At 41.5% G+C, this 22,420-nt stretch overlaps 1 protein-coding gene across 2 annotated transcripts in view; it reads left to right on the top strand.

Moving 5' to 3' along the window:
- SCML2 (Scm polycomb group protein like 2) overlaps positions 1–10,861 on the top strand; it is a gene marked incomplete at its 5' end in the record, with an annotated part of 131,180 nt that extends 120,319 nt beyond the window's left edge. For both annotated transcript variants that reach the window (XM_084623146.1, XM_084623145.1), the window contains 3 exons: positions 3,846–4,127; positions 4,891–5,054; positions 8,550–10,861. In XM_084623146.1, the coding sequence (XP_084479272.1) occupies positions 3,846–4,127; positions 4,891–5,054; positions 8,550–8,675 (572 nt within the window). In that variant the 3' untranslated portion in view covers positions 8,676–10,861. The remainder of the gene's footprint in view (positions 1–3,845; positions 4,128–4,890; positions 5,055–8,549) is intronic.
- Between the last annotated feature and the right edge of the window lie 11,559 nt (positions 10,862–22,420).

Genomic DNA, 22,420 nt, shown 5'->3' with positions numbered 1-22,420 from the left:
CTGTACTGGTGAGTTCAAGAATCTAAAAGTAGTGGAGGCTTGGAATTTCTTTAAACAAATATATAAAAACTGTACGCAATTTGCATCCCAAGCAAGGGGAAAAATCTTGTACGGAAAGCCTCCAGACCAACTGGATGAGAAACCATCCCAAAAAGGTTATTAGGAATAAGCAGAGAGCCTACAGGGAATGAAAAAGGGGATTGATTAGCCTAGACAGCTATCTCTTGGAGGTTAAAAATGTAGAAATAAAGTGAAAATTGCTAGATCTAGCTTAATTAGCTCTTGCTCAGAAAATTAAAATAAATAACCAGAGGTTTCTTAGTTATATAAATTAGAAGTGAATAAGGATGGATGAGGTTGGGTTGCTATGGAGTGGAGTGAGCATGGGGAAAAGATTAAAGATAATCTAGGAAGGGCAACAACAGCACCCAGTTGGGCAAAACAGTACCCCTGCGTGGCTCTTCAGCCCCCTCGCTTCCCAGCTGTACCCAGACCTTTACTGCCTTCCAGCCTGCAGCAGGAATCCAGCTCAAAATAACACTTCTGTTTATCTGAATGCCCAGTTATACAAATGTTTCAGGTGTCCCCACAGGCTATTACCAGTTTGTTTTATATCCCTATAATCTCATGCTTCCGTGTATCAGATGGTCACCTGCAGGGGTCAGGAAGAGATTTTTTTGCCCCAGTGTACTCTGGATTGTTTTGTCTCCTTCCTCAGAAGCATCAGAGATGGCCATGGCTTGAGGTGGGACTCTAGATGGGGTGGGCTGGTGCGCTAGGATGGTACAGAGCATTCTTTCTCTCTTTCTGAGGTGCTGGGCTGGCTAACTCTTGCCCACATACTCAGAGTCTAACTGATTGCCATATTTGGGGTCAGGAATTAATTTCCCCCAGGTCAGATTGGCAATGATCTGGGGGCAAGGGGTTGCCTTCCTGTCAGCAAGCCGGGATCACCTGGGTATCTCTCTCTTAATCCATTCCTTGCCATTGCAGGGCCGTTGGTGCACCTCCTGACTCTCCCTCTGGCACATAATAGTTTAGTCTCCTATAGGCTGTAATACTTTGGACTAATTTTGGTTGTTGGGTTTAGTGTGCAGGTGCTGGGTGGTGTTGGTGGCCTGTGATACGTAGGATGTCAGACTAGATGATCTGGTGGCACTTCAGGCCTTAAATTCTGACTTCTGTGAACTTTCCTTCTGACTTCTGTGAACTTTCCTACCTTGCATATGTGAATCCAAGGCCTATTTCAGGAGATTTTCAAATCCCTAATATCTTGAAAAGAAAAAAAATCTTCTGTCTCAGAATTTCATGAAGATGTCTTAAAGAAGTCTTCGTCTCAGACACCACCATTATCTCCAAGGTCTCTGACTTCAGAGATAAGGCTGCATAATCTGGATAAGTAAAATATGAGTCTCGTGTAACATTATGCACCCTGACAATCTTTCTGCTTCCTCAGTGTGTCAAGTAAAAAAAAATATATATATATTATTTTTTTCCTGACAGGGTCGTCTGCTTCCTTGCAATAAAATGGACCCTTTCTACAGCACTAGAAATTGTATGCTGGTTTAAACCAAAGGGTTCCAGACATTAATCCCTATTACAGTGTAACCCCTCCAGTTAAAAGAAAAGGAGGACTTGTGGCACCTTAGAGACTAACCAATTTATTAGAGCATAAGCTTAGCTCACGAAAGCTTATGCTCTAATAAATTGGTTAGTCTCTAAGGTGCCACAAGTCCTCCTTTTCTTTTTGCGAATACAGACTAACACGGCTGCTACTCTGAAACCCTCCAGTTAATTTATTCTAGAAACCAAAAATCCTGAGATTTATATCTGCAGTTGATTCTCAAACTCTTCTATTCAGCACTTATATATTCATTTATGATTCCTCCCTTTTTTTACTTCCCATACTGAAATTTCCAGCAATGATCTCATTTTCTAGCTTCTCCTGTTTTTTTCAAGTCCTCTGATTTTATTTTTTTTTAATTATATGCAGGCCTCAGTAGCCAAGAGGAGGATGTTTTCACCTTTTGATATAGATGCATGTCGAGCAGACTTTTTAATCTCTTGCACAGTAATAGTTTTCCTTCTTGGCCAGTTCTGGAAAGTCTAAGCTTTCAAGGCCTGAACTAGTTTTACTCAATATTTGTCACAGAAAGGTGGTGTTCTAAGTAGAGGTAACCAAATAGACAGCCCTTGAAACGCTTCTTTCTTCATTTTGCAATTGGGTTATGTCAGCAAGAAGGATTTATTAATTAATTGCTTAAACCATAGAGAGAATTTCTTATTTTCCTTGAGGATTATGTTAAAATAATCACTGCTAAAATAAACCAAGTGCTTCCAGATCTCAAGAATACCTCTAAGCCAAGTTTTGACAAAGAGAGCATCTGGCATATGGTAGACCTCTAAAGCCAAATGTGAAAACATCACAAGTTTTCAGGAAAACGGTTCTTTTACCATCTTTTTAATTCCAGATGTTTGTGTGATGCAGAAAATAAATAAAAGCTACAAATGCTAGAAGAGTAAAGAGCATGCATTTTAGAAGCGTATTTCACAGCAGTTATCAGTCTTTCTCCAAATCCATCATTACTCCCTTTCTTTTTTCTTTCTCAGTGCTAGATTTGTCTAATGTGAGCAGAGAGAAATTTATTGCTGAAAAATGGAACAATTTCTTGCCAACTAATTTCTTTTTTCTCAAATAGCATATTGACCAATCTGGGCCATACTTTAATCAGACTATATTATTAGTCTTCAACAGTCAGTGATTTTTAAAAAAACTGAAACAGACCAAACACTCAAGCCCTATAGGCAGGTGGAAGGACTTTGTTATGTTGCTGTATAGCAACAACCTTTAGCTGACTCTGAAGCAGATGTCTACACTCTGCATTCAGTCCTGGGAAGCATCGAAGTGGAGTTTGAGAATATGTTTTAAAGACTAGAGATTAGCTGATAAACACTTCCTTTTTCAAATTTTATCAAAGGGTTGTTACCTCTTTCTTAAGCCAGAATGTATTTAATTGGTTTCATTTATATTTTCATATCCAGAGAAGAGTTGCCTGCGTGTAAGTGAAGTACAGTGGTCAGTATTTCTTAATAATTAGCACATCAGTATCTGAAATACCAGGATTTTCCTCAATACAGGAAATAATTGTGGCAACGGTTTGCAATCTGTTGACTTCATAAAAAGGGCCACTGTATCTGAAGATAGTATGATCTATAGATACACAGTTGCACACTTGTTTCTAATTAGAAGTTGATGGTTCTCTGTATTGCTTAGACGAGGCAAATTAAATATTACACAGCGGGTTTATCTTTTATTCCTACTAAAAATCTCTTACAGGATAAACGTAACACAGGCTTAATGGCTGCGCTTTAGAAAAAATGTTTAAACTGTGGATATGGTTCCTTGGTGATTATATCTATGCCTATAACTGCAAATGTATTGATACTACCTTCAGATAATTCTTAGAGAATCAACTCTTCCCTTTGTTGATAATATAGTTTTGTTTTGTATAGAACGAAACGACAGTGAAATGAAGTATTGAAAATTTCATATATTTTGTATGATCCAAAGTGACCTTCAAGCTCTCATCAAACTCTATAATAATCAGGTTTTTTAACAGCTGTAACTTTAAATGTATGTTAGGAACTTCCTACTGACTACTTTTACTTAAATAAGAGAAGGAGAATGGTGCTAGTTGTATTTGGTGCTTGCTTTATGGGGAGCTTGTTGACAGGCTTAAAAATTGTAGTTAGTGTTAAAAATAAATAGCATAGAATTAAATAACAAGGTTACAAAAATCTAACATGTTGAATAGATTGGTATTTGTGTTACTCATATTATGTAGCAGAAACATTGCCAACTGAAGAACATGGCACTGCCAAAGAACACCGATTTTCTGAGGACTCTGTGGATTCTGCGCTCAATTCAGTAAATCCTGCAAGCCCAACCTGCCGAAATTCCACTGAATATCGTACCTCAGGGAGTGCAGCATATTATAGAAATTCCCTTCAGCCAGTGACTGCTGCTTCAAACTCAGCCCCAGTCCTACACAGGCTGTCATCAAGCTCTGCTGGGAACAGCAGTTACTATGAAGTCAATAGGAATCGAATGCAGAGGAGGATTGAAGGTATGGCATACACTTAACCTTTTAAAATGTGTGCATTGTTAACTACTTTTTAGCAGTATGCAAAGTCAGTGGGTTATGAATTATGAAGCAAAGTGCTTTGACATCCAAGACTTCACATAAGGAGTCAGACTTAGGCAAACATGTCAGACCATCTAACGTGATTTCAAAATACAGAATTTAAGCTTTTAACTCTAATACTGTACAAGGCAGAGAAATCCTGCATACGATTTTTTACTCTGCTAGCTATCAAAGACCCTGCAGCCTGCCTGGCCGGGCAGTGCTGGTTACAGCTCATTCTCCAGCTTCTCAAGTACTGCTGCCAAGTTGGCCAAAGGATCACTGAAATTTGCAGTAAGGGGTTCCCTTCCCTTCCTGCACAGCATTCCCAGCTGCTGGTGTCTTGGGAGCTAGGAACCAAATGTCTCAAACTGATCCCTCCCTGATGGTACATAGTGCTAACACTTATACTGTTGTGTGTATCTGCAGTTGTAGAAGTCATCTGAACACAGATTCATGCTGTGAGCCAAATAGAACATCTCGGTGACTCTTTAGAAGGAAAACCAAATATTTTTCATTTTAATAAATTGTAAAAGAATTTGAGTGATCTTAGCCAGGTTGATACACTGGTAGAAGAGAGAGGACTGCTACTAATACGGGACACTAACAATGTGTTATTTTTCCTTTCGTTTGAGTCTGCAAGGATGTGTTTTTACTACATTGACACTTATGACATTTCTCCCTTTGCCAATGTTTTACATTTAAGCTGCAAGTTCTACAACAGGTCCTGATCTCAGTGCACTAAAAAGGGAACCCTCACGAGTACCAAATAAGGATCCTTCTACCTGGTCAATAGATGAAGTAATGCAATTTGTGAAAGAAGCTGATCCTCAGGCATTAGCACCCCATGCAGAACTCTTCAGGAGACACGTATGATATTTTCTATTTCTATTCTGCTAGACTTGATCACGTTACTAATCTGTGGAGGAAGTTTTTGTGAGTTTCCCTGCTATTATTGAATTTGAAGCGAAAGGTGGTGCATCAGCAATCAGATCACTCTGTTGGCAGCCTACCTTCTGGAGAAGCAAAATGTGCTCGCAGATTTCCTCAGCAGACATTTCACAGTCGACCAGGAGTGAGAACTCCGCAACTCAGTAATGTGTAATCTTGATTGCCCCCTTCTGGCCTGGGCAGTTCTGTTTTCCCAATCTCGTATGCATGTTATCCCAACCTTCCCCGAGCTCTTGACCCAGTAGAACGGCAGCATCAAGCACCCTGATCTGTGTCCGCTCGACCTCAGGGCATGATATTTGGATGGGCATCATCATTAGAATGTTTATGCTCCACAGCTGTACGAGACATCTTCTCCAATAGTAAAAAGGACTCTACTAGAAAATGTTACCTAGCTAAATGGAAGCACTTCTCTTCTTGGGCACAACAAAGAGTGTTCTCCCAAAGACTATGGCTATTCCTCTCATCTTGGACTCTATCCTATCTTTGAAGACATAAGGTTTGTCCATTAGCGCCTTGCGTGACCACTTGGTGGCGACCAGCACATCCCATGCACCTTCTCAGGGCTATTTGGTTTTCAAAGATCCACTGACCAATAGATTCTGGAAAGGCCAAGCTTACAGCCCCAGTGGGACCTGAACCTTGTTTTCTCAGTACTCACAAGGCCTTACTTGAGCCTTTAATGACTTGCTCCATGTCACTCTGTTGCATGAAGGTCGTTTTTCTTGTAGCCATCACCTCAGCAAGAGGGTTGGCAAATTTGGAGGGATGATGGCAGAGCCTCCATACAACGTATTCCATATGGATATGCTTTCTTTACATCTACCCCCCCAAATTCACCCCTAAGGTAGCTTTAGAAATTCACCTTAACCAGTCCATTCACTTACCTGTGTTCTTTCCAAAACCACCTCTTCAGAGGAACGAAGACTTCACATCCTCAATGTTCGGAGGCCTTGGCTTTCTGCCTACAGAGAACAAAACCACACAGGAAATCCCTGAGGCTGTCTGTCACTGTAGCAGAGTGGTCCCCAAATGTTTTACCTTCTGTCCGTGGCTCTGGGAGCAGGGGGCATGGACAGGGCTAAGGGGGTGAGGCCGGCGGTGGGGGCGGGGCTGGGAGCAGAGCCTCGGCCAGGGACCAAGGCCAGCAGCCAGGGCATGGGGCCAGGGCCAGGAGCAAAGCTGGGTGGTGCTCCCTCTCCACCCCCCATCAGTGCTGGCCCAGGCCCCAGCTATGTCCCCCTGAATGTTCCTCCATGCCCCTATAGGGGGGTGCGCTCCACCGTTTGGGGACCTCTGCTATAGCAGAAAGAGTCAGAGGGCACACCATCTCCACCCAGAGACTCTCCAAATGGGTCTCTGGCTGCATTCTACTCCATCCGTTTTCAAATCTCCACCCACACCCCACCCTCTTCCCCCAATGGAGTAAGAGCTTATTCCGCCAGAACACAATCAACACCTATGGCATCTCTTCAGGTGGCAGCCCTCTTGGACACCTGTAAAGCAGCCACATGGAGCTCCATTCACACATTTGCCGACCTTATTCCCTGGTGCAGGACACTTCTGTTGATGCCTCCTTTGGGATGGCAGTACTCCGCTCAGCCCTGCTATCTACACCCTTGCACCCTCCTCCTTCTTAGGTACTGCTTGTCAGTCACCCATAGTGGAATACAATAGGGGCCATCACTTGAAGAAGAGGGGGTTATTTACCTGCAACTGGAAATTCTTCGAGATTTAAGGACCCTATCTGTATTCCACTTCTTGCCCTCCTGCCCCTCTGCTTTGAATCTTATCTGATTCGTGGTAATTGAGAAGGAACTGGAGAGGCGGTGAGTCTGCCTCATCTCAGTTGGAGATGAGCCGGGGCCCATGCACAGACCCAGGGACGCTACTTTCAAATTCTCCAGCTCCAAGAGCATGGTGCGCATGTGTAATAGTGGAATACAGATAGGGACCACACACCTTGAAGAACCTCCCAGTAACCTCCTCTTTCAGAGGGATCTTCATTCATGACTTTGGACACCTGTGGGCCACTTAGACACCACATATGCTTCCTCCCCAGGATAGAACTTTTCTGATATCCCAGGATAGCTGATCCTTAATATTAACAGTCAAGTGCAAAGCTTCGTTGCATTTAGATAACACAGTTTTATTAGGAGAGAGAAGAAAGGTTAAAAACCATAATGAAAAGCATTTACTTGGTCTAATCTAGCCAAGACTGTGCAAATCTTCACTAGAACTAGCTAGATAATATATTTAGGAGGGTCAAAAGTTAGTAGCTCTAACTGTGCATGTCCTGTATACTCCTTTCATTCACCTGTTTTCCTTTCACTGTGTGGTTACGTGATGGGCTGCCTAATAGAGAACTACTGTCATCTCAAAATGGTAGTGTCCCCACCAAGAAGTGTCTGGCTTTTTTTTTTATTGTGAACCCAACGAGCCAGAGTCTCTACTGCCTTGTGTATTCCTTTACACCTGGGCAAAATTTAAAATTTCGTGTAAAATTTCTCATGCACTCTGCACCAGTTCATAATAAAAATTCTTTTAAGTTTGGAGTAAGCTAGGTCCAAAGGAAACTTCAAGATACTGAAATATAGATAGATTTATATAGATCGATAAATGTAAAAAACCCAAATCACCTCCCCTTCTTGGTTTTTCTGGACATTTTTGGAATAGGGACCAAATTTCATAGTATTTTTCAGCCTATTCTGTTTTAGAAAAAGAGTGGTTTCAGTATGCAATTTCAGGGAAATATTCACTGAATTGCCAATACTTTTTTTAATAGCTTAGGCCTGTCCAACTGCAACAGCTTCTTTTAAAGGCAGTGAAAATCTGTTCAATTGTCCTTGCTTTTGATCCTAACATTCCATCTGGTTTAGGCTAGACACAGATCTGTCTTGTGTCACAGATCTAGATGATGTGTAACTCCCTTCCTCTGTGTGTGTGTGTGTGTGTGTGTGTGTGTGTGTGTGTGTGTGTGTGTATGCATGCATGCATGCATGCCAGAGTCTCCCTACGGCTGTTTTCAAGGTTCAGTGCAAGGCCTCAGTGTTTGGGTCATTTCATCTTTGACTAGAGAGGCCTCCCTTCTTTAGCAGATCTTCCTTTCTGGATTTTTCTCTTGGCCGAGTTACCTTTATTTTGGTTACAGTATCTGGTTTTGTCCAATGCCTTTTATTATTGACTTGTGTATTATCTCAAATATCTACCAAAAGGTGCCTTATAAAACACTTAAATGTCTAAATAAAAATCAGTTTGGTTTTATTAGCCATCAGAGGTATTAAATTATAGTAAATTACTGTTTTATATACTCTACATTAAGTTTTACTATGGTATAAACTAATACAATGTACTTTTTGATTTTACCCTGTAACCTGTTAAAGCCGTTGTATGTTGTATTTATTCCTTCTGTAGGAAATTGATGGAAAGGCACTACTGTTACTAAGGAGCGATATGATAATGAAATATATGGGACTGAAGTTGGGGCCAGCATTAAAGCTATGCTACCATATTGAGAGACTTAAACAAGGAAAGTACTAGCCAGTGGAGACAATGTAATGTACGTATTCATATCAGACTTAACTCTCAGGTTCACATACATGTTCTTTATTTAAGAATATTTTGTCATCATAAACAGTCTTCAGTTTGCAAAAGTTTCCTCTCAAAATGTGATAAAATATTTACTACCAAGTGAAAAAGACTGTTACATTCTGGTATTCTAACAACTGTTTTAGAAACGTCACACAGAAAGCCAGTTGGTGTTGTGTGTTTTTTAAAAAGCAATGCTTTCCTGAGTACTAACTTCACACAGAGTGCCGAGAAATCCATTCTCTGCTACAGACTTCAGCTGACACATTCACATTCAGAACCAAAACAGCTTAATCCCAAAGGAAAAAATCTGCATCAGGTGTTCACTTTTACAGAGGTGGCTGTAAAACTTTACATTATAAGAAAATTTTAAAGAAGCAGCAGTAGACTTCATCTCTTTAGTGAATACTCTTTGTCTGGTGCTCCAGAAAAGTAATATTCATCTGAATTATGCTATCCAGATTTCCATAAAGGGAATAGCCATATGAATTGTTTGATCTGTGTGTTTTTAATACAAATATAAGCTTTTATAAAGTGTGGTTATCAGTTCTCTGGTGAATTATGAGAACAAATATACAGTATGTTGTCAATTTATGCAGGCAATATTTCTGTTTCATGGAGGGGGCATTTTCTTGGCCATTTTAAACAGCCAACTGTTCTGGGGTGAATGGACTTCCAGATTTCTGTGGAACAAAAGACCCACATTTTAAACATTCCGTTCTTTTGCTGAACTTGGCATGGATATTTGTATTCATGCTTATGTGTATATATATGTGTGTGCGAGTGTGGTACATACATATATACTGTACATATGTATTCAGTTTTTTAAAAATGTGTTTAAAATATACTTTGCACTGTGACAGAGATAATGAGAAACTGTACAATTCAATTTTTTTACCAGTAAATTTTTTGTGTACTTCTATATTCATTAGCACTTGTCCACTTTGCTTTCCATTCCTGGAGGGTAAGGAACAATCAATGGATGGGTGGATTCAAACAGGGGAGTGCCCTGTACTATGCAAAACTCCCGGTTACTTATTACTTAGCTCTGAGCCGTTTATTCTGGTATGGTTTCTGGAAATATGCATTTTGGTTCTGATGTTTCTTGTTCTTTGACTTCTTTAAATTAAATATTTCACTTGTCATGAAGAAGTAGTACTCATACTAATACTCTTGTTTTGCATAAAACTTGGTGCTGTTTTTATAAGCTACAGAAGTGAGTGTTGATAATAAAACAGCTTGCGATCACTGCCAATAAAATATACTTCAGGGACAAGAATGTACATTTTCTGTGTAGGAAATCGAATGTACTGTATGTAATAGTGCAAGTGAGAATAAAGAACTATTTACTAGGGAAGATGTAGTCCTAAAAGGATAGGTTTTATTATATTTCTTATTGTCTTTTTATATATGAAAGCTTCTAGTAAAAAATGTGTATTTTTTACAAATTTCTTGTTTGAAAATGCCTTGCTTATTGCTAGCTTAATATTCCTCAGGTTTTAGCAGAAATACTGCAAAATCATATTTTGTAGTTCTCAGCTTTCCAAGTAGTCATTTAAAGAACTACAGCACAATTTTAATTGAGAAGTTCATTTGTCTTTGAGGATTGTTTTGCTCTGCTATCACAAAACATTTAACACTAAGGGTTATGTAGTTTGGGTTACTTTACATATCCTTTGTGCACATGTGTGTTTAGATGGACTGTACACACATGCCTGCTTTATATCTAGAAAAGGGCAAAACAATGATGGAGAAATATCTAGTATATTTGTTATATATTGCTTATGCCACACTTCATCAATATATTAAGCATTATGCTGAATTTTTAACGTGAATGAGTAATAACACTCTCTCATAAAATTGCATTGGAAGTAATTTGGTCTGAAACTATATTATTGCATTGTCCAAATAGTTGGTATAAATGAAGATGTTTATGTTGTCTGTTTTTTACAACATCCATATAGAACAATGAGGTTTTAGCCTCTTTTTCATACACTCCATGGCTGTGGTAGAAATATTTGTACAAAGTTTGTATGCACATGAAATGCTAGAATGTCCTAGTACTAGAGTTTTACATTGTATTATAGCATGAGATCCAAGCAGTGTAACAGAATATATTTTTAATTGTTTATTTTCAACTGGATGTTCTGATCTAAAATAATTAAAAAAAAATTGTTCAGTGTTGTAATTGTCCATTTTGTTTGACATTGTCTATGTACTCCTACTTCAACTAATATTTGTGCAGACATCATAGTTGGCTATATTATCCAGCATTTTGCAGAACTTGGCAGTTCATGTAAACTTCTGATGTAAAGTTTTTTTTTTTATTACAGGAATATAACCTTGCAACATCTGCTTATCAAAAGCAATTAATATATGAACTTAGATGGATCTGTGTTTTTGAAATATTTGTGACGCTCTATAGCTGTAGTGTATACAGTATCTTGCATCTCGTATGATTCACAAAATTTCCACACAAATATCCATTAATTTGAAAAGGACAGGAGACCCCTACGAACCTCTTGTATGATCAGTCACTATTTTTTTTTCTTTCCAAAATCTTGAATGGTGAGATGTGTAGAGTAGACTGTTTTCCTTTCAGTTTAATGGCTGCCTTGATAAAATGTGGTTCATAACTGGTACACCAAGTGCATTGTATAAGAATCCTTTGGATTTATTCTTGTTTCTTGTTGTTTATAAATATATACCAGAATCTGGGTCATGCTTAAAAATGCAGTTAAAAAACATACAGACAGACTCATACATAAATTAAACCAGATTCTACCCTTTGAGTTTCAAGTGACTGAACATGGATTTGGTTGTGGCTGTGGTTTCCACAGGGATCTATTAAATTCAAAAGGGTTGCATTTGGTATGTATTCCGGTGGGGCTCAGTTTGATCACTACTGCTCCCAAGGGCTTCTATTTAAATTGTGGGTGTTCATCACTTATGAATCTGGCTCATTGTTCTTCCAGTACACACTGCCCAATACTTGTGTCCTGTGTCTAAGCAAAGACCGAAGTATTTAAGTCAAATGTTTTAATATCAACTAACATAGACCTCAATTACAAATTAATGTACTTCAGATTTCTGTTACACAGAAGTCTATTGTTCTGATGCCAGCACTGAACAATCAGCTTGCAATTTAGAAGTAACTTAATCAAGTGAATAGTAACTTCAAAGCAAAACATGGAGAGGAAAACTGCAGAAGTTGGGATCCAGTTAAAATAATCAAGAGGTGGTTTGAATTCAGTCTCTCAAAATATATTGATTACATGCAAAAAGGTAGCGTATACATGAAATGTGTTCTCTGCTGTTAGCATGGTTTTGCAGCTGATTATTTCTATACTTTTCTAGTTCCTCTTGCTGTTATAAGGCAGCAATATAAGTTTTATATAGGACTAGATAAAAATGTATTTAACCTAAAATTAAAAATTAACCCCTTGACATTAAGTTTAGGGATTGATATTTATTTTTTTATAATAGCATCTCTAACTAGTCTTGTAACTCTCATAGCAGAATAGTGATGTAGTGTAACAGAAACTAAGGAAAAACAACAAGGAGTGTGGTGGCAGACTCCTTGTTGTTTTTGTGGATACAGACTAACACGGCTACCCCCTGATACTAGAAACTAAGGAGTTATCTAAGACAAGGCTCATCAATTGTTGTGATTGATCTGGTTACAACTGCAACACATTCATTACAAATAGCTATAAACTATTACAGTACTTTGCTGGAATAGACCAAAACTCAGCAGCACATTCTATAAACTCTGATTTGGATGAATACTGGGGGGAGGAGGGTTGTTTTTAATAAGGGCACTTTATTAATAACTCATGGGAGAAGGAGATATTTGCTCAGGAATATCTCACCTTGAATGCTCATGGTATTAAAAAACACTGCTTCTCCCCCCCCCTCCCATCCCAATTATTTATAAACAAAAGCTCCCTGGAAGCCATGCTAATCTTGCTGGAGTTGAGATTGGTGCATAGGACGTTCAAAATTCATGCTTGAAGGCTCCTTAATGTGATACCTAATCTTACACAGGATTACTGGAATTATTTTATCTGTGTTATTCCTGCAAAGGTATGATGGAGGCTTGAGTAAGAAGCTAAGGATTTTGGCCCATTTGGCAGGGGATTATTTGTGTGTTCTTTCTTTTGGGGGTGGAATGACTTGGTTGAATGTATTAAGCAGGGGTTCTTAAATGCTTTCATAGGGTGGATTGCATCCGAATAGTTTTTCTTTTCTCCACCTAACTCACTTTGCATAATCAAATAAGATCCCTGTGCTAACTACGGGCACTTTATACATGGAGAAGTAATTTAAGGAAAGCATTCAATGTAGTTTTAACTAGGGCTGCCAAGTGATTAAAAAAATTAATCGCGATTAATCACACTGTTAATAATAGAATACCATTTCTTTAAATATTTTTGGATGTTTTCTACATTTTCAAATATATTGATTTCAATTACAGCACAGAATATAAAGTGTACAGTGCTCACTTTATATTTATTTTTATTATAAATATTTGCATTGTAAAAAACAAAAGAAATAGTATTTTTCAATTCACCTAATACAAGTACTGTAGTGCAATCTCTTTATCATGAAAGTTGAACTTACAATGTAGAATTATGTAAAAAAAACAAACCCTGCATTCAAAAATTAAACAATGTAAAATTTTAGAGGCTGCAAGTCCACTCAGTCCTACTTCTTGTTCAGCCAATCACTCAGATAAACAAGTCTGTTTACATTTGCAGGAGATAATGCTGCCCAATTCTGGTTTACGTTACCTGAAAGTGAGAACAGGCGTTCTCGTGGCACTGTTGTAGCCAGATATTTATGTGCCAAATGCGCTAAAGATTGATATGTCCCTTCATGCTTCAACCACCATTCCAGGGGACATGCGTCCAGGGTGATGACGGGTTCTGCTCAATAACAATCCAAAGCAGTGCAGACTGACACATGTTCGTTTTCATTATCTGAGTCCAATGCTACCAGCAGAAGGTTGATTTTCTTTTTTGGTGGTTTATGGTCTATAGTTTCTTAATTGGAGTGTTGCTCTTTTAAGTCTTCTGAAAGCATGCACCACACCTCATCCTTCTCAGATTTTGGAAGGCACTTCAGATTCTTAAACCTTGGGTTAAGTGCTGTAGCTCTCTTTAGAATCTCACATTGGTACCTTTGCGCTTTGTCAAATCTGCAGTGAAAGTGTTCTTAAAATGAACAACATGTGCTGGGTCATCATGCAAGACTGCTATAACATGAAATATATGGCAGAAGGTGGGTAAAACAGGGGACATACAGTTCTTCCCCAAGGAGTTCAATCACAAACAAATTTGTTTGTCTTGGCGATTGGCTGAACAAGAAGTAGGACTGAGTGGACTTGTAGGTGCTGAAGTTTTACATTGTTTTGTTTTTTAGCCCAGTCACGTAACAAAAAATATATACATTTGTAAGTTGCACTTTCACAATAAAGAGATTGCACTACAGTACTTGTATGAGGTAGATTGCAGAGAACAGTTTTGAGGAGGGAATTGGCAGTAGCTTTGTGGGTGTACTACAAATGAACTGCCAGAAACAAAGAGCAGAGACAGCACCATGTGTCATCTTCCCCCTACCCTTAACCCCTCCAGCTCTCTTGGGGCATCCAGCAAGTGCTTCATGGCCCGTAGTCTAGGAGCCACTGTTATTCTTTGCTTCTGAATTTGCACGGGCTTGCCTTATACTATTGCAAACTCACCTCAAATCTGCTTGGTTGTCATGTCCACATCCTCTCTAAAATATTTTTAGGAAACTTATAAAAGGACAGCTGTACTAAGAAATGGGAATGCTAGAATCGGTATCTTATTTTTCTAAGGCCACTGGAGAAAGTAATTGTTAAACATGATGCTGGCAACCGCCTGGAAAAGTAATGGTATTGGGAAAAAGTAAAAACACTCTTCAGAATAAATCACTGGATTTTTGCATTCCATGAAAGCCTTAAGTATGCAAAGAATTGCTTGGCTTGTAACCATGCATATGATAAACTACCGTATCTGGAAGGACTCTCTGTACATCTGTTCATGTCTAAATAAATGTTAGGTTCTGTCTGTCCATTTTCAGTAATCTGGCAAGGGATTAAAGTTCATTATATTAAAAAGACAAAGGTTGATGTTGTGGAAGAGGTATTTTATTTTTCATTTTCTCTGTAAGCCTGATTATCCTACCACCTATATAGTTTTAGAATAAAATACTGCAGCACAGGTGGACCTGTCCTAATAAACTAAACCAGGTATCAACATTTTGACTGTGTTTAAAGTACTAAACAATAACAAAGATATAGGCTCGTCCTGCTCACTGCTGAAAAAATAAAGTTAAAAAAGTTCAAAGGCTCCTTAAGATAAATGTCCAAGGTCATCCCTTCCAGTTTTCATAGTTCTTAGTGAAGGGAACATACCATCTATACTTGATCATAAGCAGGGGTCAGCAAACTTTGGCTCCCAGGCCATCAGCCTAAACCTCTGGCGGGCTGAGGCAGTTTATTTACCTCAAGTGTCCACAGGCATGGAGGAAAACCTAAGTAAATAAAGTATCCCAGCCTGCCAGCAGCTTACCCTGATAGGTCTGGACAGCAACTGGTGGGGAAATTTTACAAGGTGAGAAGGAGAGGGTCAGGGGAGTAACCCCTGTGACCACCCCCCACACCCATGACCCCACCCCTAGTCCAGGACCTCCACACTTCCCCCATCCCATTCCTTCCCACCTTAGCTGGGGCAGGCTAGGGGAGGATGGCTCTGGCCTGGCTGGAGCTGTTCCAGGAGGCTGGGCGGGGAGAGATTCTGGCCCCCTCTACCCTTCTGGCTCTGCTGTCTCTCCTTGCCCACTCTTTGGGGGGGGGGCTGTGTCCCACCTCTTCCTCTCTCTATACCTGCTCATAAGCTGACCCCCTTCTCTGATGCTTCCCTTTTTTACTAAAAAAATTCAGCTTACGAACAAGTATATACAATAATTTAGCTGGTGAATGAAAAATAACCATTTGAACTGCTCAAGGGCTATGCAGCGTTAAGGACACTAGGATTTTCAATGAATTCCTGCTGTGGAATAATCTCCTATTCTCCAACATACTTGATTGTAGTCTTCCAACCCTATAAAGCAGGCTTTCACACAGTCTAGCACATCTGGTTCCTTCACTGTAGGTGTTTCTGTTGTAATAAGGATCATGCAGTGATCTTTAGTCTCATACTTTAGTCTAATCTTTATAGCATTGGTCAAATTACTTAATTGTTCACCAACCTCAGATAAGCCATCTGTAAAATGGACACAAAATATGTATCATATTTTAGGAGGCTTAAAGATGCTCACAGAAAGGAGACTTCCCCAGAGTCCTGACTGGCTTCATGGGGAGCAGTTCCAGAGCATTGCGCAGGGACTCCGTGACAGAGGGAACTGGGGTTATTTAGTCTTCAGAAGAGAAGAGTGAGGGGGGATTTGATAGCCGCTTTCAACTACCTGAAGGGGGTTCCAAAAAGGATGGAGCTTGGCTGTTCTCAGTGGTGGCAGAAGACAGAATAAGCAGCAGTGGTCTCAAGTTGCAGTGGGGGAGGTCTAGGCTGGATATTAGGAAACACTATTTCACTAGGAGGGTGGTGAAACACTGGAATGCATTACCTAGGGAGGTGGTGGAATCTCCATCCTTAGATATTTTTAAGGTCAGGCTTGACAAAGCCCTGGCTGGGATGATTTAGTTGGGGTTGGACTAGATGACCTCCTGAGGTCTGGTCTAACCCTGATATTCTATGATTCTCCAATTTTAAAAAGTAGAAAAAAATCATTTAAAGATAATCAAATAATGAGTTTTCCCCAGGAAGTGTAGGTGGCCATTATGGTGCTTATAAGTAAAGAAAATCCTAAAAATATTTGCGATTCCATCACACCCATTAATGATTTTTCCATTTTACCACCTATAGATTCCAATTGCCAGTATTATCTGGATCATCCATACAGGTGCCAGTAGATTTATTATGTTGAACTGTAATTATCCCAGCTCTTTCTGAAGTACATTTGTAAACGCCAGGATCCTACTAATCTGCAACTCCACAACTGTACTAGATAAGGAATCCTGTACTGAGTCAAAGTTTATGCAAAAGTTTGTCCTTTGAGCTGGCACATGGTAGGTTTTACTTCAAATAGAGTAGCTCCTGATACTGCTGGCTCAGTGCTTGTATAGAAGGCTGCGTACTGCCACCATCTGGTCAAAAGCTGGCATGAAGCTTTTCATCCCTGCATGTAAATTCATTTCTCTGCCTCCTACCTCGATATTTTCAGACACGTATGGGGGAGGGGAAATTTCAGCACAAAGTGGGAAGAAATAGCTCATCCTTTGAGCTGAAAAGAAAAAAAATGGTATAGCTGAAAGCCTGCACATACCCACGTCTACTAATTTTTTATTTTCTAGCTACAATGGCAGAAAAAATGCACATGATCTTTGTGAGAACTGGTCCCAAGAAGCACCTATGTTTGCTGTCTCAGAAGTGAGGTCAAGGACTGACTAAACACTGCCCTACCCTTTCAGCTCTAGATGCTCAGGCATGTGGGCAAGGCACTGGAGGAAGCGTGCACTAATGCTACTCCTGCTGGGCCAGGCTAAACAGGAGTTGTTTTCAGATAAGCATTCAAAAATGCAAAGCCAAAATTTTCTAAGTGGCAGGTGCCCAAAGTTAGGGTATGTCTACACTATGAAATTCAGTTGAGTCTATAGATGTTGATTTTTAGAAATCAATTTTATGTAGTCCATTGTGTATATCCCCACTAAATGCATTAAGTTGGTGCAGTGCGTCCTCAATACCATGGCTAGCATCGACTCATGGAGCGTTGCACTGTGGGTAGCTATCCCACAGTTCCCGCAGTCTCTGCCACCCATTGGCATTCTGGGTTAAGCTCCCATGCCTGATGGGGCAAAAACATTGTCACAGTTGGTTTTGGATACATGTCATCAATCTCTCCTTCCTCCCTCCTGCCGTGAAAGCAACCGCAGACAATCATTTCACAGCTTTTTTTCTGGGTTATCCATGCAGACGCCATACCACGGCAAGCATGGAGCCTGCTCAGTTCACCACTGCTGTTGCGAGCATTGTAAACACCTCCCACATTATACTGCAGTATGTGCAGAACCTGGCTAAGAGATGGCAGCACAAGGAGGATTTTGATGAGGACATGAACACAGACATTCCTGAAAGCAAGGGAAGTGGCAATTGGGACATCATGGTGGCAGTGGGGCTGGTTGATACAGTGGTTGATACAGTGGAATGCTGATTCTGGGCCCAGCGAACAAGCATAGACTAGGGGGACCGCATAGTCTTGCGGGTATGGGATGATTCATGCATAAGGCCACTTTGCTGGAACTCTGTGAGTTGCTTTCCCCCACCCTGAAGCACAGGAATACCAAGGTGAGAGCTGCCCTGACAGTTGAGAAACGAGAGGCAATAGCCCTCTGGAAGCTTGCAACTCCTGACTGCTACTGGTCAGTCGGGAATCAATTTGGAGTGGGCAAATCTACTGTGTGGACTGCTGTGATTCAAGTAGCCAATGCAATCACTGATGTTCTGCTATCAAGGGTAGTGACTCTGGGAAATGTGCAGGTCACAGAGGATGGCTTTGGTGCAATGGGTTTCCCTAACTGTGGTGGGGCGATAGACAGAACCCATATCCCTATCTTGGCACTGAACCACCTTGCCAACCAATACATAAACTGCATGGGGTACTTCTCAATGGTACTGCAAGCACTGGTGGCTCACAACAGATGTTTCATCAACATCAATGTGGGATGGCCAGGAAAGGTGCAGGACGCTCGCATCTTTTGGAACTCCGGGGAAGGGACTTACTTCCCAGACCAGAAAATTAATGTTAGGGAAAATTAATGCCAATAGTTATCCTTGGAAACCCAGTCTACCCCTTGCTCCCATGGCTCATGAAGCCATACACAGGCAGCCTGGACAGTAGTAAGGAGCATTTTAACTATAGGCTGAGCAAGTGCAGAATGGTGGTAGAATGTGCGTTTGGACGTTTAAAAGGTCGCTGGAGCTGTTTGCTGACTAGGTTAGACCTCAGCGCAACCAATATTCCCGTTGCTATTACTGCTTAGAATCATAGAATATCAGGGTCTGAAGGGACCCCAGAAGGTCATCTAGTCCAACCCCTGCTCGAAGCAGGACCAATTCCCAGTTAAATCATCCCAGCCAGGGCTTTGTCAAGCCTGACCTTAAAAACCTCTAAGGAAGGAGATTCTACCACCTCCCTAGGTAACGCATTCCAGTGTTTCACCACCCTCATAGTGAAAAAGTTTTTCCTAATATCCAATCTAAACCTCCCCCACTGCAACTTGAGACCATTACTCCTCATTCTGTCATCTGCTACCATTGAGAACAGTCTAGAGCCATCCTCTTTGGAACCCCCTTTCAGGTAGTTGAAAGCAGCTATCAAATCCCCCCTCATTCTTCTCTTCTGCAGACTAAACAATCCCAGCTCCCTCAGCCTCTCCTCATAAGTCATGTGTTCTAGACCCCTAATCATTTTTGTTGCCCTTCGCTGGACTCTCTCCAATTTATCCACATCCTTCTTGTAGCGTGGGGCCCAAAACTGGACACAGTACTCCAGATGAGGCCTCACCAATGTCAAATAGAGGGGAACGATCACGTCCCTCCATCTGCTCGCTATGCCCCTACTTATAAATCCCAAAATGCCATTGGCCTTCTTGGCAACAAGGGCACACTGCTGACTCATATCCAGCTTCTCGTCCACTGTTACCCCTAGGTCCTTTTCCGCAGAACTGCTGCCTAGCCATTCGGCCCCTAGTCTGTAGCGGTGCATTGGATTCTTCCATCCTAAGTGCAGGACCCTGCACTTATCCTTATTGAACCTCATCAGATTTCTTTTGGCCCAGTCCTCCAATTTGTCTAGGTCCCTCTGTATCCTATCCCTCCCCTCCAGCATATCTACCACTCCTCCCAGTTTAGTATCATCCGCAAATTTGCTGAGAGTGCAATCTACACCATCCTCCAGATCATTTATGAAGATATTGAACAAAACCGGCCCCAGAACTGACCCCTGGGGCACTCCACTTGACACCGGCTGCCAACTAGACATGGAGCCATTGATCACTACCGTTGAGCCCGACAATCTAGCCAGCTTTCTACCCACCTTATAGTGCATTCATCCAGCCCATACTTCCTTAACTTGCTGACAAGAATACTGTGGGAGACTGTGTCAAAAGCTTTGCTAAAGTCAAGAAACAATACAGCCACTGCTTTCCCTTCATCCACAGAACCAGTAATCTCATCATAAAAGGCGATTAGATTAGTCAGGCATGACCTTCCCTTGGTGAATCCATGCTGGCTGTTCCTGATCACTTTCCTCTCATGCAAGTGCTTTAGGATTGATTCTTTGAGGACCTGCTCCATGATTTTTCCAGGGACTGAGGTGAGGCTGACTGGCCTGTAGTTCCCCGGATCCTCCTCCTTCCCTTTTTTAAAGATTGGCACTACATTAGCCTTTTTCCAGTCATCCGGGACTTCCCCCGTTCGCCACGAGTTTTCAAAGATAATGGCCAATGGCTCTGCAATCACAGCCGCCAATTCCTTCAGCACTCTCGGATGCAACTCGTCCGGCCCCATGGACTTGTGCACGTCCAGCTTTTCTAAATAGTCCCTAACCACCTCTATCTCCACAGAGGGCTGGCCATCTCTTCCCCATTTTGTGATGCCCAGCGCAGCAGTCTGGGAGCTGACCTTGTTAGTGAAGACAGAGGCAAAAAAAGCATTGAGTACATTAGCTTTTTCCACATCCTCTGTCACTAGGTTGCCTCCCTCATTCAGTAAGGGGCCCACACTTTCCTTGGCTTTCTTCTTGTTGCCAACATACCTGAAGAAACCCTTCTTGTTACTCTTGACATCTCTTGCTAGCTGCAGCTCCAGGTGCGATTTGGCCCTCCTGATATCATTCCTACATGCCCGAGCAGTATTTTTATACTCTTCCCTGGTCATATGTCCAACCTTCCACTTCTTGTAAGCTTCTTTTTTATGTTTAAGATCCGCTAGGATTTCACCATTAAGCCAAGCTGGTCGCCTGCCATATTTACTATTCTTTCGACTCATCGGGATGGTTTGTCCCTGTAACCTCAACAGGGATTCCTTGAAATACAGCCAGCTCTCCTGGACTCCTTTCCCCTTCATGTTAGTCCCCCAGGGGATCCTGGCCATCCGTTCCCTGAGGGAGTCGAAGTCTGCTTTCCTGAAGTTCAGGGTCCATATCCTGCTGCTTACCTTTCTTCCCTGCATCAGGATCCTGAACTCAACCAACTCATGGTCACTGCCTCCCAGATTCCCATCCACTTTTGCTTCCCCCACTAATTCTACCCGGTTTGTGAGCAGCAGGTCAAGAAAAGCACCCTTGGCTCCTCTAGCACTTGCGCCAGGAAATTGTCCCCTACGCTTTCCAAAAACTTCCTGGATTGTCTATGCTTGCTGTGTGCTCCATAATATCTGTGAGAGTAAGGGGGAGACGTTTATGGTGGGGTGGGAGGTTGAGGCAAATCGCCTGGCTGCCAATTTTGAACAGCAATTAGAAGAGTACAAGAAGAGTACACGCTGCTCATCAGAGAGGCTTTGAAAACCAGTTTCATGACTGGCCAGGCTACGGTGTGACAGTTGTGTGTGTTTCTCCTTGATGCAAACCCACCCCCTTTGTTGATATTAATTTCCTGTAAGCCAACCACCCTCACCCCTTTGCTCACAGCTGGCAAAGGAAATAAAGTCACTATTGTTTTGAAACCATGCATTCTTTATTCATTTTAAAAAGGGGGGGGCAGGGGGAGATAACGGATAAGGTAGCCTGGGTGGGGGAGGAGGGAAGGACAAGGGCACATTGCTTATTGTAGCCACACTACAAATCAAAATTGTTTGAATGACAGCCTTCTGTTGCTTGGACCATCCTCTGGAGTACAGTGGCTGGGTGCCCAGAGCCTCCACCCCTGCGTTCTTGGGCATCTGGGTGAGGAGGATATGGAACTTGGGGAGGAGGGCAGGTGGTTGTACAGTGGATACAGCAGTGGTCTGTGCTCTTGTTGGCTTTCCTGCAGCTCCACCAGACGCCTGAGCATGTCTGTTTGCTCCCCCATTAGCCTCAGCATTGCATCCTGCCTCTTCTCATCTCGCTCACTTAATGCTTTCCTGGACTTTGCCACTTAATGCCTCCATGCATTCAGCTGTGTCCTATCAGTGCAGGAGGACTGCATGAGCTCGGAAACATGTCATCAAAAGTGCGATTTTTTTGCCTTCTAATCTGCGATAACCTCAGGGACGGAGATGATAGGGAGAGCATAGAAACATTTGCACCTGCAAGGGGATAAAAAGGGAGAGTAAAATTTAAGATGATACGTTTCTGAGAACAAAAGGGAGACTCTTTCACAGTGACTCAAGCAATTCACAGCAGACAGCACATATGTTTTAGGTACAAGGTCGCATTTTGCCTTTTGTATTGAGCGCTTGCCAGTATGGTGACACATCACACACAGCTGGGCAACAGAATTCAGTTTCCAGGCAGCCATGGTAAGCCAAAGGATACATAGGTTTGGCTTCTAACACCTTCATAACGTGGGAATGTTTTCAAACTGCAGCATTCTCCTTTCCCATAGCAAGCAATGCTGGTTGGGTTTGCCATTT

This window comes from Lepidochelys olivacea, assembly GCF_965140295.1.
Source record: "Lepidochelys olivacea isolate rLepOli2 genome assembly, chromosome: 1".
Lineage (NCBI taxonomy): Eukaryota > Metazoa > Chordata > Testudines > Cheloniidae > Lepidochelys > Lepidochelys olivacea.
The sequence above is the reverse complement of the archived record's forward strand: the minus strand, read 5'-3'. Positions and strand labels throughout refer to the sequence as shown.